The following is a 27,477-nucleotide window of genomic DNA, read 5'->3' on the forward strand; positions in this document are numbered from 1 at the left end:
AAGACTTAGTATTATGCACATTGTCTTTGTTAGAAGTTAAAAAAAAACAACCCTACTACATATTTCATTGATGTATATTACCACCTATTTCACTTGGTCAATGCAATAACTCATAAGGTGGGATTTGACCCCGTCATTGACCCTGTTTTGTTGATGAGAAAACTCAGATTCAAAGTCAAGTTACTCACCAAAGGGCAATAACTGGAGAAGAGCAGTGGAGTCAGATTCAGACTTAATCAGGCTCAGAGCACTGCCCGGCTCACAGAGTGGTTTAATGTTCTACAACCATTGACCTGAATCTTTTCTCAGGTTGGGTCAGGACAATGGAAAGCCACAGTACTCTGATAGCTTAGCCTAGGACTGAGGGTTTAGGAAAGGGATATACAGGAGAGGAAGTTAGAAACTCCATACTTGTGCAAACATAAACCCAGTGATGATAAAACATGTTAAGAGAATGTCTTGGAGCTTAGATTGTTGGAGGCGGAGAAGCTCGTCAGGCACCTAAGTTGGAAGAATCCCTTTCTGCTTTGTTTCCCTTACATTGCCCATTTTCCCCATGTGAATCTGAGTCCTAGGGGAAAAGGTCCCAATATGCAAGTGTTCAGGAAGTGGACTGTTGATCTCATCAGCACTCACCAAACTAGGAAGGAGGCATACTTTTATCTGCTTACCTTTAATATTATTCATTGTCATTCCCTCTTTTGAATGCCAACAGCCTTTTGTGGGTGTCATCTTTACATTATGATACACCTGACCCACATCCTATTTCCTCTAGGTGGCTAAATAATCCTGGCTGATACCAGGGTGTTAAGAATTTATAATACCTCTTTGTACTCATTATCCGCTTAGGGAACACAATGGAAGCAGTACAATTGCCATTTAAAAGGAGATTTCAATTATACCTCAATAAAGCTGTTTTAAAAATAGCTGAATAAAAGGAGATTCCAATGCTGGAATGTCTCCCCCATGACCACAAGATCCAAGCTGCCATCACCTCCTGTCTGGAAAATGTCAATGGCCACCCATCTCTTTGAGGCTTTCTCCAATCCACCCTTCACCCTGAGCTAGAGTGATTTTTCTTAAAGAGCAAGCTATTTTAGTCATTTGTTACATTTCTGTAGTGGCTCCTGGCTACTTCCAAATACCATCAAAAGTTTTGTCCAAATCTTCCAATGCCCTGCCAAGCTTCCAGCCCACCAACTTCCTACCTTGATCCCTATTCTTAATGAAAGTGCTTACAGAACTTGAGCTTTCCTCTGGGCTTTTGTTCATACCATCCCCTTTGGCTAGACTAGAGCAAATCCCATCCACTCATCTGTCTGGCTTATTCCTCCTCCTCCTTTGGGCTTAAGCATCACTGTTCCAAGGAAGCATTTCAGGACACCTCCAATGAGTGTCATGACCTAACAATGAATGTACCATTATTCTATCCTTTAACCTTCATTCTTCTCCGTATCACAGCCTGGAATCACTAGATGGCTTCTCTACAATTTCCACTGGGCCATAAGTTCCCTGAGGGAAAGAAGCTTCACTTTCTTTGCATGGCCTGTGCCTGGCACATAATAGAAACTCAATGAATATTTGTTGAGGTCCCCCCTCCCAAGACAACTGGTAAGAAATACCACCCAAACAGAAGAGAGACAACAGGGAGTTTTAATGCATGTAAAGTCCTGCAGGGACCTGGGCAGACCCATAGGTAGCAGGAAGAGGCAGGGGTCCTGCAAACTCAATAATGTCCGGGGAGAAAGAAGAGAAGTCCTTAAAGACCCAAGCTTCCCCGCTGCAACAATCCTCAGGGCTTCCTTCCTGATGCTGAAGAGGCAAAGCTGTCTCTCCACAGGTCTCCTCCCGGGGTCCATGGCAGGAAGGAAGCTGAGTGTGGCAGGAGGGAGGAAGAAGAGGAAAGGCCGCTTGGTCTCCACTTGAAAGCTCCTGCCTTGGGATTGACCGCCATCCATAAGAAAAGGCTCAAAAAGGAGAGACTTTTGATAGACTCAAATAATATCTTAGAAAAAATAAAAGATAGAGAAAAATGAATAAATTCCATTGGTTACAAAGTTCTCAGTCTGCTATCCACAGGAGAAACAGTTTGCTTTAGCCTTGCTGGCAAGCGTCATCTGCCAGGCCCGTCCTCAGCTGTCCCCCAGCCCACCCAGGCCCCAGGATCCACACGAATGCTGCTCCCCTCCCACGGAGAGTCTCTGTGCTCATGGAGGGAGGCAACCTCCCTCACCGGCCCTTGGACTCCCCGTACGTGTTTCGGGCCATGGACACCATCTTCTCCTCACACGTGATTTTGGTGTCCTTGAGGATGCTGTACCACACCATGCCTGCAGGTCGGACCTCCTCGCTGCGGCAGAAAAGATAGGGCACCGTGTCCACCCGGCTCTGGATGTAAGCGCTTCGCAGGAGGCTGGAGCAGTGGCTGCTCACCCTCTCCAGCCGCCGCAGGATCAGGTGGGCCTTCCTGAAAGGAAAGACGAGACAGCAAGGATTCAGCAAGAAGCCCAGGTGGAGGGGCAGGCCTTGGAGGTGGTGAATAAAGGTCACGAAACCAAGGAGAACTCCTCTTTCCAAGAGTTTCCTCTATTCCTAACCTGAGTGAGGCCTTTCAAAGGGCTATTCAAAAATTACCTTAGAACCTGTCCACTTTAATTGTGCCATGTGTAAAAAAGAGAAAGAGAGGTACAAACTTAGACTTTGCATTTTTACTTCTAGGATCTAGGAAGCCCAGGAATTAGAAGATCATCAGCCTTGGATCTCTGATCACATAGAAATTATTATAACAAAGATAAAAACAACAGTAATAACCAAAATCTGTTGACACTTACCATGTGCTCCCTCGCCACTAGGTATGCACTTTACTCACAATTTAAAAACTGTATTTAAGGCCTCTTTGCATACATGTCAGGTGATGGAAGCCCGCTCCCTGTCTATGGTAAATTTATCCTGCTTTGTAAGCTTTCTTACTCCGTAAGCCTGTACTTCTCTTCCTCAACAAGCTTCGTTTCATGCTTCCTTAAAAAAAAATTGTATTTAGTCTTCACATTGATTCTGAATGTATTATTCTTTCCATCCCCATTCAATGGATGAAGTGACCAAGCAAGGCTCAGAGTAGTGACATGACATGACAGGGTCAAATACCAAGCTGAGGGCGGCACCTGTGGCTCAAAGGAGTAGGGCCCCAGCCCCCCATATACCGGAGGTGGCAGGTTCAAACCCAGCCCTGGCCAAAAGTTGCAAAAAAAAAATAAAAATAAAATAAAACCAAGCTGACCACTGAAGTCAGGTATTCAGATCCAGGCTTGAACATCCACAGAGGCCCTCTTCAACTGCCTGCTTTCTGGCTCCAATAATTCTCTTATACTCTCTTCTCCCAGGAGGGAAATTTGGAAATCTTGCCCCCCTGTGATTATCTTCCATGAATGCCTAAATATAAATGTCCTCAAATCAGAACTTCTCTGTATTTCATTTTGTTCCCCCAAATCAGAACTTCTCGGTATCTCTAAGAAAGTGATGACGGGCTCATCCTCATAAGTTGAGTATGAGAAATTCCCAATGTGTGGTGCAGAGGAAGCTTCCAATAATTGATAGCTAATATTATAAAGCATTATTATAAGGATGTCTCGGAATCAAGGTCTGTTGAACACGAGTCTTAGAGAGAACCGTTCTGTACTCTGGTGGTCATTAGGAGGACCTTATCCAGAGCTCTAGATCCAGCACCAGAGGGAAACTAGGAGAGATCTGAAGGCTGCACAAAGCTCGGGAGAATCTTTGAGATCACGTAGTTTTTCAACATTTTGGGCTGGATAATTTTTTGTTGTGGGAATAATCATGCAGGGTAATTAGTAGCATTTTAGAGACTCAACCCACCACCAACAGTGCCTCTGTCTCAGTCATGACAATCAAATTGTCTCCAGACAGTGCTAGATACCCACTGGTCAGGGGGATCACCCCAGTTGAGAACCACTGACCTAGTCCGATCTGCTTTTATAAAAAATGTTGAAACTGAGGCTCAGAGTAGGAATGGAACATCCTTTTCTCAGGTCATACTACAAGTCGGCTTCAGTGTCCGGGTGTTTATCTCCAAGTGGAACCCACTTTTCCCCCCATTCCAGCATCTTCAAGATGCCCAGGCATCCTGGCAGGCTCCCCGAGAGGCTCTTTCTCCTGCTGTCCTCTCCATGCCCCTCTGAAGGAGTTTTACAACAACAGACCCCACAAATGGGAGACTGTGTTAGGCACCTGCATGGCAGCTGGAAAAGGCCCAGGCTTATGTGTGTACATTTTGTGGGCGCAATTTATGAGGTGCCTTTCAAAAAGTCCTCTTTGTATAGTTCACCACTTGGGTGGAATATTTCCCGAAGTGCCAAGAATTCATCACTTCATAATCACACCCTCTCCATAGTCCTCTCTCCTCTCCGGCAAGTCCCGTCCCCCCCCTCCCCCCAAGAGGAGGCTGGAGAGTTTCTTTTTCAGCCCTCCTCATTTGAGTTCTTGCTTTACCCCATAATAACTCTATGGCTTTGGGAAATTTCCTCAAACACCTCCAAACCCATTTCTTTATCTGAAAATGGGGCTGTGGTGAAGGTGAAGGAAACAAAGCGACCCATTGCTCATTTACTGAGCACATACTGTATGGTGAAACTTCTGATTCAGTGGCAAGGACAAACAGGTGGAGATTATAAGAAAGTGACAGGAACTTGATAGAGCTGTGTGAGGAAGGAGGGAGGTGCTTAGTAGGACTGGAGGCTTCCTAGTGGAAGGGGAATCTTGTGTTGAGCCTCCTAAATGAATAGGAGTTAAATTAAAAAGGGGGGGACAAAAGCATAATAGGCAGCACAGGTGAAGGTGTAGAGATAAATGATTGCAGAGATGTTCTCAAAATTTATGGCTGGAATACAGGGTCTATGGGGGACACAGTTCAAAACTGGAGGAGTCAGCAGGAGCCGGACCACTGGAGCATGAGACGGGGGCATTGGTTGTATGGAGTAAAGGCGACTGTTCAAGTTCAAATCCATTGCAACTCAGCCATTGACTAGCTGTGTGAGATTGAGTGAATTGCTTCATTATTTTTGTCTGTTTTCTTGCCTTATCCATAAAATGATAACAATGACTGTATCTACCACAAAGTGCTGTTTTAAAAATAACGAAAGATGCCAAGTGTGGTAGCACATGGCTGTGATCCCGGCACTTCAGAAGCTCAAGGTGAGAGGATTGCTTGATGCCAGGAATTCAAGACCAGCCTTGGGCAACATAGCAAGATTCTGTCTCTACAAATACACTTAAAAAAAAAAAAATTAGCTGGGTGTGGTCATGGGTGCCTATCGTCTTAGCTACTTGAGAGGCTGAGGCAGGAAGATCACTTGAGCCTGGGAGTTTGAGGCTGCAATGGGGTATGATTGAGACTTTGGACTTCAGCCTGGGCAACAGGACCTGACACTCTCTCTAAAAATAAATAAAAATAAAATTAACAAAATATTATTATCTATAATAATTCCTTGATAAATGTTATCTATGATTATTATTTCAAGGGTAAGTCCTCATATAATGAAAGATTTCAGAAAGCAAAGTCACAGGTTTGGAACTGAACTTTTAAAAGGTATTTCTAGTTGCCTTGAGGAGAAATAAGTGGAGGGAAGCAAAGCTGGCAGCAATAAACCTGTAAAGTGCGCATCCAGGTGTTAACTGTTTCCCATCACTGTACTTAGGGACACCAGCTGGTGTCAGATGGAGAGGAGAGCAGGGGAGGCCAGCAGGAGAGGGAGCGGCCCCCAGGTCACCTCCCAGCATCCTAGGCATCTAGAAGATGCTGGAATGTAGAGAAAGTGGGTTCTGCTAGAGACCATCCCTGTACGAGTAAAAAAGCTGTTTATTCTGTTTCCTCATCTATGAAAAGGGAATATAGCCCACCTCAGAAGGATTAAGCAAGTAAAGGCATGTAAAACTGTTTGGCGCATATTAAGGACCTGATTCATATTATAAAATATCATCTTCACCACCACCACCATCATCGTCATCTTCATTATGTTATTATATGTCCTTTGTGTACCAGGCTCTGGGGATAGATATGACAAGTTTAAGCCTTAAGGGTCTTTTATAAGTCAGTGACAGGAGACAGAAATACCAATAGCCACTAACTCAGGGGCAGAGTGCTGGGTTGGAGAATGTGTAGGGTAATGCAAATATGTGAGATGGCCTCAAAGCATCAGTTTGGGGGTTCAGAGAAATCTCAGCGGGTGTAGCACCTGAGCTCGGTCTTCAATGATGAAACAACTTTTTCAGGTCGAGGAGAAGGTAGAGGTAATACCCCAGCCCAAGTGAGACATAAGAGAGCACAGACCACCAGTTGTTTGCAATGGCCAGTGCAGAGAATGGGAGGGAGACCAGGGAGCTTGGCAGAGATCAGAGCATCCAGGCTTCTCTGAGCCTGCTCAGGTATTTGGGTTTTATTCTTCGGGCACTGAAGAGTCATCACCTTCACAAAAATAAGTAATAAATATAAAATGAGTTTGGAAAAGACAGTTCCTCCAACACATCCCAGTGTGATTATTCCTTCAAAGGCCCAGCCACTTCCTCAGAGAGACTCTTGGAGTTCAACTGGACAAAGCCTCCTTTTGTATGGATGGGAAAATTGAGATTAGGAGTGAGAAAATGATTTGCCTTAAAGAAACACCTTAAGCCAATAACAATGGCAAAGCAAACACCAGGGTTCCTGATCCATAGAGTCAAGATGAAGAATTTGGCTCTGGAGTCCCTGAGTCAAATCTGAGCCTATAACTTACAGCTATGTGATTTGGTACTAACTCTTAGTCACCACATCAGTAAAATGGGGACAATAACAGTGTTGTCCGGGGGATGAGATATATGGATAATTTGATTAGCTCTAAGTAAATGTTGGCCATGATTCAAAATAACATACTATAGTAGAAAGGACAGAGGCATTAGAGCCCATTACGGAAAGTCACTTGACCTCTTTGCCTGTTTTCTCATATGTAAAATTTAATTTGTAGGGCTATTGTTAGGATGACATGTAATGACTGCCATAGGCATCCGGGACTTTGTCCCTAACAGGTATTAAACCGATGTTTGCACTTACAGAACAGAGACAGGAAAATTTAGAAGAAGCCAGAGAGAGAAGGATTGGAGGGACTCAAAGGCTGGAGAGGAGGCAGGGGAATGAGAGAGACCAAAGGCAAAGGGGCTGGGTAATACATTGTAGGCAGTGGGGATCCATAAATCAAAGGCCAGGCATGCTTCAAGTTTTCCCTGAGGAGAAATCACAGGTCAGGGAGACCACTTTTCTCAAACACCGGAAATGAAATCTTCCTCACTGGAGATAGGACCCAGGCCTGCTGGAATAGGAAGCAAGAGGCGAAGAAAGGACACCACACAGTAATTTATTGTTGTATCAGCAGGCAAGATCAAGTCAGGGATTGCTTGTGAAGGAATCAGGGGCTAGAACCAGACGCCACTTGGCTGGGAATTGCAGAACCCTCAACCAACCATTCTACTCCCAGCACTAACCAATCAGAGCTGTTGACCCAGTTATTAGACAGGGACTCCATTTCTAAGGGGGCCCTGAAATGGAGAGAAAAGAAGAGAGGCAGTAAGCCAAAGTTCCCATTGGCTTCCTTCTCTCTCTCAGCTCCCTGCCTCTGTGGATTGAGCTTAAATGTCTCTGTGTTACCTGATTCTAAGCTTACTGAGAATCAAGAGTATGACGTGGTTACAAAAACTTGGAACACAACCTTTAGAAGTGGAGAGGACAGAGATTAAGGGAAGTAGTGACTTCTTCATACCATCCTCATCAGGCCATCTGCTATACGGGGCATATGTAAACTGGCCAGATCCTGATGCTGAGGAGCATCTCAGAAGGAAGCTTCCACACTAACAGCAGGAGTGGAGTGTGTCCATAGCAGAGAGGACTTAGGCAAATAGTTATTTTTTCCTAACAACTGAATTCGGGGACAAAAATCTGAGAGTCAGAGATGACAGTGGCTATAACTAATCGAGTATCCACAGTACTGATGTGACATCATTTAAATTTAATCCCCACCACAATTTTGCAGTATATACTTTATTCCTAGTCTACAGGTGGTAAAAGGGAGCCTTGTGTTTTGAAAAGGGTGACAGTGTGACAGCATGGGGTCTCAGATCTCTGCTACGGGGCACCCAAGTATCATTGACAAAGCCACCCTAAAATGAACAGAAGGCATATGTGGCTCAATGTAATTAAAAGTTTAAAACTGGATTCCTCTAAATATAGAATGGGTTTTTCTACATGGTAGTGGGTTCCCCATCACTGAAAGGATTAGCTAGCAGTGTGAATTGAAGTAGATGTTTGTTGTTGGTTGGTCCACTGATTGGCTGGTTGTTTTTAATCCAAAAGGCATGGGAGACTGGTTCATAGACTAGTACCATGTGATGAGCAGTTCACAACAGTATTTGCTGCGACTCATAGATTAGTACCATGTGATGAGCAGTTCACAACAGTATTTGCTGTGAGACAATTGCCAAAGCATCGAATTCCTGAGGTGAGAGGTACACTTTTGATGAGGTTCTAGTCATGTTTCAAAACCATCCTGAAATTTCATCTTTGGGAAGACTTGCAGACCTTTCCAGCTATCGTAATTAAGTTTTCCCTTTTGCTGCTGAAGCACTTTATTTCTCTCTTGAGATCCACACTATGTTGTCTTAGTTGTGTACATATCCTGGAATACAGTGTGTCATACTGAACAAGACACAGGTTTGACATCAGAAGACAATATTTTGAAGTTGGGCTCTGACACTAGCTGTATATGAGTTTCAACAAATTGTGTAACTCCACTGACTCTTTGCTGCTTCATTTTCAAAATCTATTCAGCAGATAAAATAAGATGTAAATGACTGGGCCCATGATAGGTGTTCAACTAATATTTCCCACCTGCTTATTGAGCAGTGTACACTTCCTTTGATGTCCATCTCCTGATTGTGCAAGAAGAAGACATTAATACATGCAGATTGACTAGGATTGATTAAATTTTCAGTCCTGAGCTTTCAAAATATAGCAACTCTCTAGCATGGGTTAATACAGAGAATGAAATGGCACACAGCTTCATGTGGACCTAACAAAATAATCAGGCAAGTGGGCAAAAGGTTTATATTCACTTTTTTTTTATAATAGTGAATAAATTGGAAGAAATCTAGTTGGTCTTTAATAGAGACCTAGACTAGGCCAGGTGCTGTGGTTCACATCTGCAATCCCAGCTCTTTGGGAGGCTAAGGCAGGAGGATCACTTGAAGCCAGCAGTTTGAGACCAGCCTAGGCAACAGAGCAAGAGCCTTTCTCTACAAATAAATGATAATAATAACCACAACAAAATGGCTGTGAGTGGTGGTATGCACCTGTCGTCTTAGCTACTAGGGAGTCTGAGGTGGAGGATCACTCAAGCCCAGGAGCTAGAGGTTACAAAGAGGTATGACTGTACCTGCACAACAGAATGAGGGGGAAAAAAGAAAAGAAAAGAAAGAAAAAGAGAACTAGACTAATGTGTGAAACTTTCATCTATTTGAATTGCCAAAGAGATCATCAAAAAGACAAAACATTTACATATGCATCCATGGGGGAAAAAACTTGTATAGCATATGTTAAATGGAAGTAGGCAGACAACAGAACATAGAATATATATATATTTGTTAAACATAGCAGAGATGACGAAAATGGAGATGTATTTGTAGACACAGACAAATCCTTAAGCTTGTATCTGTTTCCCTATTTTCATGCATATTCTTACCCATATCCATATCTATACATGGAAAGATATATATATATATATATATATATATAATGTTAATGTAATCTCTTGGGTACGGTTCAGGTAGGGGTTCAGAGACACAAAATTTTCACTGTCTATTTTACATACTTCTATATCATTTGGATATTTAGAATGAGCAAGAATTATTTTGGAATAAAATACAATGAAGATATTTCCATTTTGAAAACATGAATATAAATACACACATTTTAAAGCTGCTGTGTGTGATGCATTTGTGCAATGAAACCATGATTTTATGGCTTCTCCATAGTTCAGCAGGGTTGCTTTCAGAATCAACCTGCATCAAATGGAGCCTCAGATCACCCCTACGAAACAGAAAATGGGAAGCTCAGGTACTGCCGCTAGATGTGTATCTTCAACACCAGGTTTGATGTGGGATCTGCAAGGCGACTGTGAAAATGTTTGCCTCTGGCCTCCTCTTTTCCTCATTCCCTCACAAGAAATGATGAGACTGTGCAAAAAAAATCATTCCTGACTGACGGTGAGAATGCCTGAGTCTCTCAACAAACCCCAAACTATTTCAGTTGGAGGTGATAGGAGCTTCCAGATAATAACCAACTTAGCTACACTATCAGTGGGAAAACAGATCCATGGGACACATATTCAAAATCATAGTGCACTTTGTTAGTATTTCTCCATTCTGATAGCTCCAATTCTGAGAGATGCTATCACTTTAATAGTAGTCTTTCAAGAAAAGAATACCACACTTAGGTGTTCATCCACTGTGAATAATCCATCTTGATTGTTAGAAAAGTCAAAGTACGCAGGCAAAAATTAAAAGTGCACCTGAGATTATGAAAATGTGACCTAAGCTTAAGTCTGCTCTTGTTCCCAATATCTTAAAATTATTAAGAGTGTTAATTGGATATATTAAGAAAGAATTAATGCAGTCTTGGAAGAATGTACAATGAACGACATCCCACATTTGCTTATTGTCACTAAGACCAGCAATGGATGTGTCAGCTCTTTTCAGATATCTTGCTAGGTGAGAAAGATCCCAGGCTGAACCTACACAGGGATAATTTCTAGGATCTATTAGCAATGTCTGCCATAGAAGCAAGAGGGGCCGACATCATAAATAATACCATTCCTGGTCTAAATAGATCAATTTCATTGAGATAAAATGAAAGTGCTTTCTTCAAGTGCTTGCTCTCTTCTATTGATGCGAAAGTATAGAGAAGCCCAAGTATGGTTAAGGATGTTCTGACCAGAGAAAATTCTGGTCACTTATGACCTCAGTTTTGCAAGTCTCCTCCTAATAGGAACCTTGTGGCCGGGACAGCTGGTATCAGCAGGTCTTCTTTGAGCAGCTGTTTGCAGTAACCTGTAGTTGTCATGAGAACCAGGCTCTGGAGGACACTGGCCTGACAGATTTATTAGGCAGAGGTAAGAGAAACCCTTTTGTCACTGGATCTCATGGGAGCATATGACCACACATCTAGGCAGGAAGTGAAGACATTTTGGGGTCTGGTGACTATAAAGGCCGAGAGAATCCTAATATGGCTTATCCCATGATACCAGTCCTCCGCGTGTTCTTGGGAAAAGCTCTTAGCACTCTAGCCAACCAGGGTCCTCAAGAAACAGGATGTGCTGGGCTAGAGGTGAAATGACACCCATCGTGTGCCTGTTTTCTGGTCTCTGTGACCTTCAAGGGCTTTCTAGTTCCTTGGCTTCCCAGCTAGAAGGGACTTGGGAGTTCAGCCATTTTATGTCGTAAATGAGGTCCAGAATGGGAACGGAATTTGTCCAAGGTCACACAGCAAGTAAATGACAAAGGTAGGATATGAGCCCCAGGCTCCTGACTTGGAGAAACATCTCACTCTCCATCTTTCCACTTTGGTCTTTTGCACCCTTGCCGACCCTTGAGAGCCATTGCAAATGCACCAAAATCCCCCCCTCTGCTTAAAACTTTTATGTGGCTTCTGGGAGGAAGAACAAACAGAACTCACAGAGCCATCATGATCTGTCCCTTGCTAAACAATCTGGCCTTGTTTTGCTTTCCCTTTTCCCTCTCACCTTGAACCCTCTCCTCCAATAAGATTTTATACTTTTACACTTGCTGACTGAAATATACTCGCTTACACCACACTCCTTCATCTTTGCACTGGTTATTCCTTCTGATGAGAGCACTCTCTCCCTTCCCCCTGAAGGACCCCAGCTCATTCCTTGGTTCTAAGCACAACCTTCTCTTTCTTGCTCAGGGGATCGTCTTTTGAGTTTCGGGTCTGAGTTAGCTGCTCCATGGATCTGCATCTGGAAGCTTGTCATTTCAAGTGTGCTTTTTGGACCAGCAACAATGGCATCACTTGAAAGCTTGTTAGGTATGCAGAATCTCAAATCTAACCCAGACTGCTGAATCAATTTCAGCTTTAACAAGATCCTCAGGTGATTTTCCGGCACATTAAAGTTTGAGAAGCAGTATTCTGAAGCACCCTTCCACGCACATGCACCTTGTGATATGTCCACTGCAACTGCCTACCAACCAAGCTTTTCCTCATTCTATGCAAGATCTGTCTTCTTCATGTTTTTATTTCCAGCCCTTAGCACAGGGCCTGGCACATAATTAGCACATTAAGTGAATCAATATATCAATTGATTAATGAAGTGAGATCTCTTCAAGTCCTTTAATATTTGTATTTAGAATGTTAGAACACGTTAGAGTTTCCAGAATTCAATTATTCCCAACCATGATTACAGACCCTTAAGAGCTCAGAGAGACTGAAGAGACACTTGGGATTGGGTGGGGTGAAGGGGTGTAGAGTAGGAGACATAGAAGGTGGGGTTCCAGGCCACCCACTCGAGCTCCTGCCAGAAAACTCTGTAGTCATCTGGCCCACACATCTACTCATCCCATTATTCATTTATTCAGCAAGTAATTATTTAGCACCTACTTATAAGCATGAATAGGACCTAAGGGATCACTAACTATATATAACCTACATTGTGGTCAGGAAGAGAGATAATACATAGTAAACACATGAACAATATAAGATACTAAAACTAGTAAGTATAAGGAAGAAAAACACAATGGCATGATAGAGAGAATGGGAAGAAATTTTAGAGAACTCTCAGAGGAGGTAGCATTCTGACTATGACTTGGGGTTCTGTATAAGATTTATTTAGGAAAAAAGTCTACTAATTAAAAAGAAAAGCACTGTATCGTTTATACTGATCATTTCCTAGACGAAGAGACTGAGGGTCAGAAAGGGGCGGAGCCCAAGACTGCACAGGAAGCTTATTAGATAGATGTGAGTGCAGGTCCCCCAAATCCTTCAGAGAGGCCAATGTGGGAGGTTGGGAGTAATCTCAGATCCCCTTCGAGACTAGAAAGACCAAGAGGGAGGAATCTGGGTGACACAGACTAGAAAGACCAAGAGGGAGGAATCTGGGTGACACAAGCGGGGGGTTGGCTGACAGAGGCTGGTGACTAGCTGGCTGGCTGGAGGTTAGCAGCTTATCACAGCCCATTACCAAGCAGGCTGCCCTGCCTCTGTGGGCGGCCAGGCGGCCAGGGGGCCTTTCCAGGAGATTTACATCCTAGAGGGTCATAAAGGATCCCAGCAGGTTGTAAAGACAAAGTCAGGAGTGGAGCTCTGGCTCAGCTTCCACCTAAACTCCCTGAGCCTTGTGGGAAAGCCCAATAAAGTGGAATGCCTTTCTCTTTCTCCAGGCAAGATGGCAGCTGAGATGACTCACGGGCAGCTTTCATCTGGGCTTTGTGCTTCTGCCTGCCAGTCTGCCCTCCTTTAGCTTTTATCTAAAGAACCATCCTTTCATGTGAAAGGGAGAAAGTTAAAGCCCAGGACCCAACAGAACTGATAAGGCCTGTCCCATGGCAAGATCCCTTTCATCCCTTGATCAAGCTCTCATCTCCTCCCAGGAGGGCCTCAAATTCTTGGAGGGCCACTGCAAGTGGTGGGAGGGCTCAGGGTGAAAGCGCTACATAGAATAGCCTCAGTGTCAAACCCTGTGTAACTCTGGGCATCTCATTTAACCCCATGGCACTTCCACTTCCTTATCACCCCAGAAGTGGCAGGAATACCTTACAGGGTCATTTTGAAGCTTTTTGAAGCATGAAGGGCTGCCCACTAGGTATTTTGGGAATCCATGCAATTCTCTCCTATACAGCAATGCTACCCTGGCCCAGAACACTACACTATCTCCCTGGAACTATTATCACAAGAGCCTCCATAGCCTCACTGCCTCCTTCATGCCTCTTGATCCCTGTACTACAGGCTTCCAAGTGTGGCCAGAGGGATCTTTCTCCCTTGAAGGCCTGATAACATCACCCCTTGAAAAGCTGGAAAAGCTTGCCATTATCCTAGGGAGATAATCCAACTCCTTAACCCAATTAGGATTTGGCCCCTGCTGACTCCCCCTTCTTATCTCTTCTGACTCCTGCTGTCACACACTTTGCTTCAACTACAGGGAAATCCTCTCAACACAGTGTTTACCAAACTGTAGACTCATTTCCTCAGGGGTAGGGAAAAGGATTTTAGATGGTCTCCCAGATGATCACAGATCTACTAAACAACAAAGAATCCCATTTACCAAAAGTGGTGACATTACTTCTTTCATTCTCTTCTCCTTCTTTAGATAATTTCAGAAAATAAATCTTGACTTACGGCTGTGTCTTTAACATCCCTTTTATTGTTTTCTGTTTTTTGTTTCATTGTGTTTTTGTAGATGCTGTTGCTGGTCATTGGAATGGTGAGGTTTAATTTTCTATTCAGGGTTAACTAGATGGTGCTGGTTTTTCTCTTTATAAGATGATGCAGTGTTTCCGTTTCAAATATATTTTAAATAAGAAATGAATCTAAGAAAGAAGACCTACCTAATAAATAAAGTATACATTGTATGGTGAGATGGCAGAAACCATAAAGGTGGCAGGGAAATCATTAGAAGTTGAGAAGAAAACCCCTGGTCTCACGTAACGCTGGCTCCTTGGAGCATTTCCGAGGCTAAGTCCTCTGTCTGAAACATCTCTCCCCCGCCCACTTACCTTACCCCAACTCAAACTTGCGCCCTCCGTCTCAGCCCCAATACAGGCTTCACTACGTTGCCTAGACCAGATACCTATGCCTCATGTTCCCAAAGGATTCTGTTCTTCTATCATGACACTTAATTATCCTTGTTCAATGTAATTCCTTCTTTAACTCCCTGCAGCCAGGAGCTATGTGTAGGCAAAGACTACAGATGTTTCTACCTTTTGACAGTGCACTGTTGGCAACCACCATATAAAGGGCAGTTAAGTACATGCTAAATGGATGTTGCAATTAGATGCAAGACATGAAATGCAACCATTTCAACTCACTTGGCTTATCTGCCTGTATAGACGCTACAGTTTTTTATTTTCGTGCATCTCAAAACTTTCGTAATGACCTACACACACTATTTTATGAAGTTTTAGGGTATAGTGATTATGCCTTAATCTTGTTTGAACCATTCATGGGCTCCTTGCACAGTGACTGAAGCAGTCACTGCTGGGGACAAAACCTAATCCCTTAATATATGTTGAATTCATGCATTTATGTAGTCAGGGTCAGTTATGGACTTTAGTCAAGGTCATAGCTGTTTATTCTAGAAAAACTCAGATTTCCTATCTGAGTGAGAAAGTCCCCGGATTAGGGAGCATGGCACCGCCACCAAGCCCCTCTGTGATTTTGGTAGGGTACAGTGCTTCCAGGAGCCTAAAGTTCTTATCTAAGAAAACTGGAGGTGGGGTGAGCAGAGAGAACCACTGATTCAAAGAGAACTGACGTCCTTCCCTAGCTGACATTCCAGAAGTGTGAGAAGCTAAAATCCCCCAGAATCTTTCATCCTCTTTGCTCGTTTCTCATCTTTGCCCCAGATGTGACTGAGGTGATCATTGCCCTGATTTATGTGATCCACAAAAATTCATTCTCAGCCTATGGGGAAAGGGACCAGTAAGGGCAACTAGAAGCAACAGCACTTTGCTCCTCCACTCACACTCACACACCCATACCTGGGCCCCAGCTCGTCCTCACTCCTCCAGACAAAGTCGCCAAACTTTTCATAGTGAGAGTTGTAGTGGTGCTGGACTCGGAACAGCATCGAGGCTGAGACCTCCATCAGCGTGTTGTAGGCAGTCTGCTGCTCCTTTCCACTTGTGTACCCATTGTACAGATTGTAGATCTTGTCAGCTATTTCTGAGAGGGAAGAAGTGTAGAAACAGACCACTAATCAGTGGGAAAAAGTAAGGATAGAGGCACGGCTTGGAACAAGAAAGGTACGGTTGTGAGGGAGCTCCTTTGCCTGGCCTCTGGGAGCAGATGAACCTTGATTTTATCCTGAATATGTTATGGACTATGTGTTCAGTTGTCTTATCTGTGAACTGGAGATAATGAAGTCTACTCTAGACGTGCATTGGAGAACTGAGGTGAAAAGGAGATTGCTAAGCCATCTTAGGAGCAATCAGTTACGAGGGCAAGAGAGTGCTCCTAATCGCAAGCTTCATTATTAATATCATTATTGTGCCTGCAATTTAGCACAAAACGCTAAACACATGCAGAGGCTTAAATAAACTGCCTTGTTCTCATCTGCCGTCTCCTTTCCTCTCTGTACTATTCCAACACATTTCTGCCATCAGAAGCCTGTCAGGTTCCCGTTCGAAATCTTTCAAAGAAAATCCAGACTCTTCTGCTTGTCATTCATGGCCATTCCTATTTCAGTCATTCCTACTAATCAATCTAACTTAAATTCATCATGTGTAGAAGGCACATTCTTTCAGCTTTGAAAACTCGGATCAAAATCTATATGCATCCCCAGGTCATTATCACCTCTAAGAGAATCTGGGGACTTAGGGCTAGAAGGGGAAGAATATTTGCTTTGCACTATTTTCCACTCTGATTTTTATTCGTTTTATTATTTTTTTCTTTTCTTTTCTTTTTTTTTTTCTTCTTGCAGTTTTTGGCCGGGGCTGGGTTTGAACCTGCCACCTCTGGCATATGGGGCTGGCGCCTTACTCCTTTAAGCCACAGGCACTGCCCTCATTTTATTATTTTTTAACTATGTGCATGTGCCATTTTGAAATAATAATTTTTTAAATTAGCAGGAAACTATCTCAGATCCCCTTGCCTTTGAGACACGATAATTCACTGTCTCCTCTTATCTGGTAGCACATAAAACTTTTCAAGCTGATTATTGTGGAACTATCTCCCCACCCATAATGTGAAATTCTAGATAGGGGTGACCATGTCTCTGCTGTATTCCTTGAACCAGGGCTGTGGGACAGTAACTATATGACTTGAAGAGACACCAGGGCTGACAAGCTCCCATCACATTTTGCTAGTCGTAATGCAGAAACTATGTCTACACGTTCGTTGCCCAAGAACGACATATATGGTGGATCAACTTGATTAGTTGTGTGTTCAACACGTACAACTTTATGAAATGGGAAGCAGTGAACAGGTTTGATCTTGCATGCTAACTCTGACCGACAGCTACTGACTCTATGCTGAGTACTCTGAGGCCACCACTGCTGTGCTTCTGGCTTACTCATAGTGCTATAGTTCCACAATAATCACTTGATCAACTGCTGTGATCTGCTGATGATGTCTACCGTGGGCACAACAAGGTGAAATGGTCTTCTCAGTGTCACCTATTTGCCAACTATAGCATCTTCTTAAGTGGAAGAAAGTGTTTGGTCCCCAGGAAGCCTCAGCAAAAGGGACTCTGACTCTGCCACGCATGGCCTGTAAGTCAGAATGTGGGTAAACTCTGTCATAGAGGAGCAAAGATGATGCCAATGCCGGTCAATCTGAATTTTTTCCTTCATGGCTTCGTGGCTTTGATTAATGTAGCTCTCCATTCCTCCCGCTCTCTTCAGTCCTTCACCTTTTCTCCCCCCCCGTGTTAATACGAGCATGGGTATTGTGACCGTTAGATGCAGAACTTAGGAGAAATATGGGAGTTACCCAGGTGGTGAAAAGAGGGTCACCTACCTTCTGCCTTGTTGTCATCCACCAGTGGACAGGCCGTCCTCAGGGTCACCGTGCTTAGCTCTGAGTGCCTCCCCCGTGTATCCACAGCATACAGAGTGAACCTGTGGCACAGAAAGAAAACAGGGTACCAGGCTGCGACCTCACAGAAAGCCCCAGGAATCGCAGGGAAGATCACAAGTCAGGGTACAGAAGTAGTGGTCAAAAGAACACGGGATGCTTAGGCTGTAGGAGAAATAATCTGAAGGGAAAAATGATAGTTGGAAAGCATTTACAAGGACGGCCAGCATGCTGGGCACTTTGCACTTAATCTCCTAAAACACAGTTAGACAAAACTAAAGGCAGGGATTTATTATCACTCAAATCGCACCAATGAGGACACAGACCTAGATTGTGTATCTTTCCACTGCATTAGTTACTAAGGGACAGAACAAGGGACTGAACTCAAGCCGTCTGAGCCCAAGGTCTGAGAAGTGAGTCGCCAAGCTATCCTACCTGGCTGGATGTGTTCATTTACATATTCTTTTATCGTTCACTTAACAAATACTTATTGAGCATTAACCCCATGCCAGGAGCTATTTGAGCTGTTCAGGTTAAAAAGGTGAAGGAAGAGTCAAGGTTACTGCTTGCATAAAGCTAATGAAGATGTAAACAAACAAAAAAAACTTAATAGTTACGAGTCCTGGAGAACACAAGAGAGAACATGGTGAAAATGACTAACGTGGGGTACGGAGAGGATGTCCTTTAGACAATCATCCACGAAGGCTTTCTCCAGAGCAAACGCTTGTGCTGAGACCTGAGCGATGTGAGAGAAACCAGTCATGGGAGGAAACCATGGGGAAGAGCATTCCAGGCAGGGAGGCCAGTAAGGGGAAAGGCCCTGAGGAGAGCAGGAGCCCAGACAATTGGAGGATTAGTGGCTCACTTTGCAAAGACAGGGAGTCTGGGAGTTCTTCTAGATATAAGCCTGTCCCCACCTTCCCATGATGTCATCAGAGGCTCTCTGCTACATTACTGGGAGTCGATATAGCCCATGTGGCTTTAGAAGGGAAGAATTGATAAAACTCACACCTGGCAGATTCAGATCTAATCCAGAGCTCAGAATTCTTTCCCAAGCAGCCTTTGTCTTCTATCCTTCCTTGACAAACTCTGTGATCCTTATATCCCCAGATCTCTAAGTTCTGTGGTTTACATGATGTCTCAGAGGGGATTTTCCAGAGGATGTGAACCAGAAACGGTCTGCAGAGGAGGGCTGAACACCTTGAGTATCATGTCTGTGTCATGCCATCCTTTTTCATCAACTTTTTTTTTTTTTTTACACGGAGTCTCACTTTGTCGCCCTTGGTAGAGTGCTATGGCATCATAGCTCACAGCAACCTCAAACTCTTGGGCTCAAATGATCCTCTTGCCTCACCCTCCCAAGTAGCTGGGACTACAGGACCCCACCATAACGCCTGGCTATTTTTGAGAGATGGTATCTCACTCTTGCTCAGGTTGGTCTCAAACTTCTGAGCTCAGGTGATATGTCTGCCTCGGCCTCCCATAATGCTGGATTAAGGACATGAGCCACCGTGCTGACCCCCTTTTCAATCAGCTTTTGTGGAAGGTTCCCTATGTTGAGTGGAAGAACCCGGGGTCCTAGTGGCCCTGTTTCCCATTCTCCTTCCCCAGCACCCCAACTCAATCTGATTGACAAGTTTCAGAATGGTGAGCCCTGATGTGTACATATTAGGCACTTAGCAATTATAAGCTTGTTGTACAAATTAATTAATATGTGCTAAGACCTTAATATGTGTCAAGCCCTGAGCTAAGAGGTTTTACATACACTGTCACAATTAATTCCCCCAAGTACTCCTAAAATATAGCTACTCTTCTTCACTTTATTTCATACACAAAGCTTAGAGAGGGAAAGTAGTTTGCCCAGAACCACATAATAATTACTGGGACTGGCCATGTAAGCCTTGGTTTGTCTGATTCCAAAGACCAAGTGTTTAACCACTGCCAGCCACTGTCTTCTGACCACAGGTCCGTGGATATCAACTCTGTACAAATGTGATTCCATTAGCCATAGTTGCTGAAACTCAGCTATGTTTAAGTAGCACCATTTTATAGTTTTTCTAATCTTATGACAAAGTGCTAAAACAGGGCTGGGTGTAGTGGCTCACACCTGTAATCCTAGCACTCTGGGCAGCTGAGTTGGGTGGATTGCCTGAGTTTAGGAGTTCGAGCATGGGTGACAGCAAGCTGGGGAAGAAGTAACCTGAGGTTTTCTGCTTATAAAACCTCACAGAATCTTTGCTTTTTGCACATGCTGGCTGAGTATTCAGCTTGAGTAAGAGCAAGACCCTGTCTCTAAAAAATAGCCGAGTGTTGTGGAGAGCACCTGTAGTCCCAGCTACTCAAGAGGCTAAGGCGAGAGGATCACTTGAACCCAAAAGTTTGAAATTGCTATGAGCTGTGATGCCAAAAGTGACAAAATGAGGCTCTGTCTCAAAAAGAAAATGTGCTAAGATAATCACTCTCATGATCCCATCTTTCAGAAGAGGAAACTGAAGATTAAAAACATTAAGCCATGTGTCCAAGTTACAGATTCAGAAAATGAAGGAGTCCCCATGGTGTGTCTTACTCTGAAATCCATACTCTATGATCCCAGCTGCCATTTTTCTGCTCCAGCTCCACTACTCACTGGCTCAGAGGGTCTGAACTGGGTAATCTACATGAGCCCTCCCATCTCTGACACCCCATGACCTGATGTCTCAAAGATTGTTTCAATAAAAGTACCATGAGTCAAAACTTCTGGGTGAAGGGAATCACGGAGTAAAGAGCTTGGTCTTGGAGTTGGCCAGGCTTGGTTCATATTCCAGTTGAGTCAAAACTTCTGGGTGAAAGGAATCACGGAGTAAAGAGCTTGGTCTTGGAGTTGGCCAGGCTTGGTTCATATTCCAGTTTTACTTCCATGCTCTGTAACCTTGGGCAAGTCGCTTCACTTCTCTGAGCTCACTTCTGCTCTCTGCACCTGGCATCTATGACAGGGAGACTATCACCCACTTCACAGTTTCAGTACGAATAGATGTGAAATGTAAACACTGTCAGGTGACTTGTCATTGGAAAGCCACATGGAAGAGTTGGGAACAAGTTCACAAAGAAACTCTGGGATGTGAAATTAAGTGGCCAAAGTGGGGAGGTGAGAAGAGTTTTGGGTAACATTATATAAACACTTACCAACCACATCCCAACCCGTCTAAACAGTGGTAGAAGCAGGATGCATAGTCTAGCCCACAGGTCCCAGGGGGTGTGTGCTCCAGCTTGGGTATAGCTATGTTGCTGCCATTTAACACAGTACTCGGCACAGGGTAAGCACGCATTTGTGCAAATGAACAAACCTGATTATACCATCTGCATTTCTCAATTTCAGTCTCTCCATCAATAAAAAGTGAATAATTTCATAGACAGGGCATGGCCGTGTCACGGATGACATGGAATGATGCATGAGAAAATAGCTTATAAGTAGATTTTTATAAAGACCACATATAGACGCTTACTCATGCATGAGCACACATTTTAATATAGGCTTTCTTGGAGTGAGAAAGGGAGATATGTTTCAAATGAGGGAAATGTGGAAGGTTTGTAGGGGATGGAGACTCAAATGTGAGAAGCTGGAATATTTTTAACCCTGCTTTCTTGTATGCCTCTTATGTTTCTGTGATGCTTCTGTAATACATTTCCTCCCCCAAGAGGGTGTGGGATCACCTCTCTGCTTAGCCAAGCAGCATGGGCGACAGCAAGCTGGGGAAGAAGCAACCTGAGGTCTTCCACTTATAAAACCTCCTCACAGAATCTTTGCTTTTCACACTTGCTGGCTGAGTATTTCTTTGGGAAATTCCTTCACCTTCTCTGGGCCTCCTTATCTGTAAAATAGGGTGAAATTATCTATATCTTAAAAGTTGGGGGGGTTCAAGACTCAATCATAATAATAGACTCAGTTCAATTTGTGCTCCCTAAAAGGTACCTCCTACCTTTGCTATTGCAGTCACGACATGTCAATGGAAGCCTCGGGCTGGCGGAGGCCACAGGCCACCCTGCTGGGGGTGGAGAAAGAGGAAGACGTCAACCTCACAGGCCTGGGTCAAAAGTCATAAGGCCATGTGCTTTCTGCCTGTCTCAGCTGTAATTGTAGAATGGTTATAGAGACACATCTGAAAGTTGTTAGGGGACCAGGCTATTTCTGAAGAGAAGAAAGTGGTGGTCCTTGATGTGGAGAAGAAGGAAAGAGAGAGAGAGAGAGAAAGGGGGCTGGAGAGAAGCTGAGGAAGAGACACACTCTACACCACATGCAAACCCACAGAGCAGAAGCAGAGACAAAGACACACACACCCTCCCACGAGCGGGAGTGACAGCCAGAGCGAGAATAGTCAGACCTCTGTGCTTCTCCAGCATCAGGACGTTAGCTACTCTCTACTCAATTCTGCCATCTTTTCTCTGAAGCAGATGGAGGTTCGCTGATAATCTGAACTAAAACTCCCAAGCTACCACATAAGTCCAAATCTTCATTTCCAGGTGCAGAACCCAAGGCCCAGAGGGAAAATGACAGTTTTCTGAGTCCTCCCGAGCTCTTCCTTTACTCGGCCTTCACACCTCTTGTCCTGAGGCTGACCAAAGTCCCAGCTACTTAGCAGATGCTCTTATTATACAGACGTGGCTTGAGGATAAAGTAGGATGGGCTGTCTTGGAATGTGGAGCTCCAGGCCCAAACCACTGCTATTCCTTCCCCTAATCTTGTTTCAAGGGAAGGGAATAACACTGGCCAAGGTGGCTGAAAGCATGAGTTTGAGTACCAGCTCTTCCACAGACTGTGGTATGAAATCTTGTGTACTCAAAATAATATGGTCTTGGGTCACTGGCAGGTCAAAATGGAAAACAGACAATATGGGGAGATGCCTTGGGATGAGACTACTCAAATTCGAAGCATTTCCCAGCATTTGTTCATCGCTCTCAGGAGATTGCCAACTTCAGGAAGTAATCCTTATCAACTTTATCATCGTCTTCATCATCCTCAGGACAAATTCCTTACCTTGGAGCCATCAATGTGCTTCTCTGAAGTTTATTCATTTGACAGGACTCTATTATTGAGAACAAATAAGCTCTGGCCAAAGGTCAGGCTTGTTTGCTGATCGTTCCCTCCTGTTCTGCATCAGAGCAGAGGCATGTCCAGTGCTGATAGTCCCACATGCAGACCCCATCCTGCTACCTCTGCACCTGCAGTACCCTCTGTCTGGGCCACCTTTACCCTTCTTCACTTGACCCTCATCACCTGGTTTGAAGCATCACTCCAACCTCATGGCCTCTGAGAAGCCTGTTCTGATCCCTCTGAAGAGCTGCCTAGGTCTCTTTCTTCCCTACATGGCACCTGTGTCACACAGGGCCTGTGTCCCTTGGTGCACACGTCACATAGCTAGGCCAGTGCCCATTCACTTCTCTCTTGCCCCCATGAGTGTGTAAATGCCTTCAGGATCAGAACACGGTTCTTCTCTCCTCTTAACATCTGCTGTACCAACACTCCACACACACTGGCCAGAATAAGCAACATACTGAATCAATAACTTAGTCAACCATGAGGTTCATTTCACTTTTCTGGAAATCAGTCTCTCCCTCTGTCACTGGAAGAAAAGGTGACTCGATTGAAGGGTTATTAAGGGAGATGGACTGGCAGGAGGGCTATGAAAGACATGGCTGTGGAATCAGAGTTTGGTTTCAAATTCTGGTTCCCCATTTATTGGCAGTGTGAGGCACTGTCTCAAATTACTCATCTGTAAAATGGGAATCATACTACACAATATTGAAACCTAGTGTGTAGGGTACCTCAAATGGCATGCAGAATGGGAAGTGCTCTGCACGGTGCCTGGCCTGTGCTAAGCCACCAATAAGCATTGGATATTGGTGCTATCATTATTATTTACACCACTGCCCAATGCTCTGACTTCACCTCCTTCTGGAGTAAGCGGTCCTAGTGGAGATCAGAGGAGGGTGGGTAGAAAGGAAGCTGTTGTTGGTCTCATCCAAGACCCCAGACCTCCTCACAGCAGGAGTGAGAGAATGAAACGGAGAAGTTAATTGGCGGTGAGAGCTTCTCACAGATCTGACAGGGGGTAAGAGCAGGGACAGAGCCCCAGAGGCCCACGTTGGGCTCAGGTCCCCGAGAGTACAGGAGAATGCGTTTGAAGTCTCCAGGCCAATGCCTGCTCTTCCCCAGCCGCCACATGATTTAGGCTTTCTGGGGAGGCAAAAGTCTCCTTGCAGATTTGAAGGGAAACAGATGTTTCCAGGCCAGAGGCCCTGGTCTTGTAAAATGCTCCTTCCCCCCACATGGCTTTGGCAAACAACTTCTCGTTAGCTCACACCCACCCCTTGCACCATCACTCCCCTCCCTGCCATTCCCAGCACTATGTGGTAGTCAGGGACAGTGTGCAAACCACCACATCCCAGCTCCAGCTCTGGGTCTGAGAAGCTGATGGGCAGGGACACCTAACTGCCCGCTAAGTCTCAGCCTCCTGTCTCTGCAGGGACAGGTTAGATCTGATGTTCTAGGAACCGAAACATTTTTTTTTCTCCGAGATAGCTGGTGTTGGCCCTTCTAGACCTTTCTCCAGTGGCATCTGTGGCAATGATCATGGACTTGCAAATCAGAGTGCTCTGATTTTGAATCTGGACTGTACCAGGGCAGTAGCAAGCAGCTACTGGGTATGTAGCAACTGAACCATTGAGCCTCACTTTCCTTATCTGTAAAATGGCCACAAAGATTCCATCTTGTGGGGTTGTGAGAATTAAATCAGAATTCAACCTCCCCACCCCTATTTTTTTTTTAACACAATTAAATACCATACCTTTTCCCTTGCATGACCTGTAATTCCCAAACAGTCCGGACCCAGAGTGTGTGCTATGTTTGTGATTGATCACTGGGGAAAGATTGCAGGACACCCTGCCTGCTAAGGGCTCAGGTTCTTAATTCCACTCTACACAAGCAGGAGAAAGCTGATTCTTGTTTTCATGATCACAAGGAAGAAGGGTATGTCGTGGTTAGAATAGACTCTTAAAACCAACTGCTTGAGTCAAATCAATTGAGTCACAACTGATTATCTTTACGACCTTATGCAAGTTAACTAACCTCTCTGTTCCCCAGTGCTTCTTGTCTTTAAAACCTGTATGATAATATTACCTACTTCAAAAGGATGCTGGAAATAGTGCTAGGCGCATGGTACGCGCTAAGTAAACATTAATTCCTATTCAATGTGTGTGTGTCTGAAGGATTAATCTCTTCTGTGATGCCTTTAAAGCAAACACTCCTCCCGATTCTGTGACATTTCACCTGGGACGTGGGCAGGCTCCCAGGAGTGCTTTGACTAGTAGAGCTCAAGGGAGAGGGTGCTGAGTGGCTTCCGAGGCTAGGTTCTAAAAGGATGATGCACCTTCCACCCTTGCTCACTGAAACATTCCTGATGGGAACCCTGAGCTTCCATACAAGAAGTGAGGCCATTGTGGTGTGAAGGAGTCAACCACATGGAAAGGCCACATGTGGGAGCTTCAGCCATCCTGGGGCCGAGGCTCTGGATGGACGAGTAAAGTAGCCTTTGCATAATTTCTGCCCAAGTAGTCAAGTCAAACCTAGCTTTTGAATTCTTACAGTTGAGGGCCCATACTTCACCGCACAAGGACAGCCCAACCTGCTGTGTTCTGTCTGAATTTCTTACTGGCAGATCCAGGAGCAAAATAAAATGGTTGTTTTAAGCAGTTACATTCTGGGGTCATTTGTTAGGTCATCAATAGGAACTGTAACAACTTTCACACATTGAGAGCAAGGCCAGGAAACCACAGCCAGCAAGATCAAATCCTGCCTGCTGCCTGTTTTAGTAAATAGCATTGTAACAGACACACTCCTCTTGTTTGTTTCTAATGTATTTTCTACAGATGTCTATTTTCACATGACAATGGTGGATTCGAGTGACTGTGTCAAAGACCAAACAGCCCACAAAACCTAAAATATTTACTATCTGGAAGTGTAGAGAAAATCTTGCTGACTCTAAAGTAGAGCTTTGATGATATTTAATATTAACAAATTTGGCCTACGTTATTTCATTTAATCCCATGATTAGAAATCATTCTCATCTTTCACATAGCCTCAGAGAGCTCAGGTGAGCGGGTCAAGCTCACACAGCTCTTCTGACTTCAAGTCTAATGCCACAGCAACCAGTTGAATATCCAGACTCCAGTTTGGGTAATGACTCTAAAGAGTGGTGTGGCCTTGGGCAATAGAATAACCGTTTCCCTTTAGTCCAGGAACACCAAAATGAGACGGGAGAACGCGTGGCCAGGGGCTGCCGGGGATCCCTGCTCCCTTCTACATGTAATTTGCCCACCCTTAAACACGACAATCTGACTTTCCTATCTCCCAACCTGGGCTGAAAACCCATGCTTTATGCCAATATAAGTATTTAATTCCATGCCCGGTACAGAGAGATCATTAAGGTATTATGGATTCCAGTCCTAGTTTCTACTTTTGAAACAACCTAGTCTGAGACAGGATTGGGAGGCCCTGGCTCAGACAAAAGTAAGACCATTTTTAGTTGGATTCCAAACCTCAGCACCCTCCGTGTGCATTCACTTCAACTCCTCCAGATGCACAAATTAACAGGTAAAGTGAGGGGCTGGCAGGAGAGCTCAGGGGAGGGCCAAATCCAGAAACCCATGTTGGTGCCCAGCTCAGGAGAGGTGACAGCAATCTGGAATCAGCGCTAGGCACCCACTCTTTTGCCTACTGAGGTCCCTGCTGAAATTCATGGGTATGTGAGCATCACCCTAAAATTCACAGTGCTGTGTACAGCAGAACTCAGAAATAAATGATCCCAACATTGGCATTTAAAGTCAGGTAAGCACGCACTGAATTACAATTAAAGCGTGTTGAGTGTATCTCCAATACCTGATTAAGGCACAAGTGATTATCAGAGCAGCTCCACTCTGTATGTGCCTTGCTGCTAGTGGAACACATTCTAGATGCCAGGATCTCTGCTGAGCAGGGGAGAAACACCCACGAGAAAAAGAAGAATGTGGTCCCTATTCTCACAGAGCTCACCCAAGAGCAGAAAAGTGGTCATATGAGCCAGAAAAGGGATGCAGTGCTACAAGCTCGTCAGTAAAAATGAATTCTTGCCCCGACATCTGCTTCAGGTGTGTCCTTTCTTCCCTTTTTCAAAACAGTGGACTAAACTGTGGCTATGAATTCAAGGGTCCCCAAGAGCTAGAACTGGATACTGCCTTGATGGATTTTCTGTTTGGTAAAAATGGGTTGTAGACCACCTATCAGACTCTCATTTTTTTCTGCCAAACAACGGTGACAGTTCTTACTTTCTCCACTGGAAAACTTCTGAAGAGTGAATAAGTATTTAATATACAAATACTTTGCAAGTAATCTGTTTAAGCTTATTCATTCACTCATCAAATATAACTTGGCTTCTCTTGAAAAAAAAAAACCTCAGGTTGGCATTTAGTTTGGCTTAGCAGCAATTATATGCATGTCCTTCCTTGTTTTGGTCTTAGCCTGTTCCTTCCTCCCCTTTTCCTTCTCCTTCTCTTTTTTAAGACAGTGGACTAGGCTCGGTGCCTGTGGCTCAAGCGGCTAAGGCGCCAGCCACATACACCTAAGGTGG

The 27,477-nt window shown here is 44.3% G+C and overlaps 1 protein-coding gene across 4 annotated transcripts in view; it reads right to left on the reverse strand.

Annotated features, from left to right (window-relative positions):
• Positions 1–1,905: 1,905 nt before the first annotated feature.
• ASTN2 (astrotactin 2) overlaps positions 1,906–27,477 on the reverse strand; it is a 655,276-nt gene continuing 629,704 nt past the window's right edge. The window contains exons 6-9 of one of the 4 annotated variants that reach the window (XM_012802449.1): positions 17,783–17,883; positions 15,805–15,988; positions 2,255–2,467; positions 1,906–2,005 (exon numbers count right to left, since the gene is read on the reverse strand). In XM_012802449.1, the coding sequence (XP_012657903.1) occupies positions 1,969–2,005; positions 2,255–2,467; positions 15,805–15,988; positions 17,783–17,883 (535 nt within the window). In that variant the 3' untranslated portion in view covers positions 1,906–1,968. Of the gene's footprint in view, positions 2,006–2,229; positions 2,468–15,804; positions 15,989–17,782; positions 17,884–27,477 lie in introns of those variants that run through there. The other 3 variants (XM_012802448.1, XM_012802450.1, XM_012802447.1) reach the window with 3 other exon arrangements.

Source organism: Otolemur garnettii, unplaced genomic scaffold (genome assembly GCF_000181295.1).
Source record: "Otolemur garnettii isolate 467f Iridium unplaced genomic scaffold, OtoGar3 scaffold00014, whole genome shotgun sequence".
NCBI classification, from domain to species: domain Eukaryota; kingdom Metazoa; phylum Chordata; class Mammalia; order Primates; family Galagidae; genus Otolemur; species Otolemur garnettii.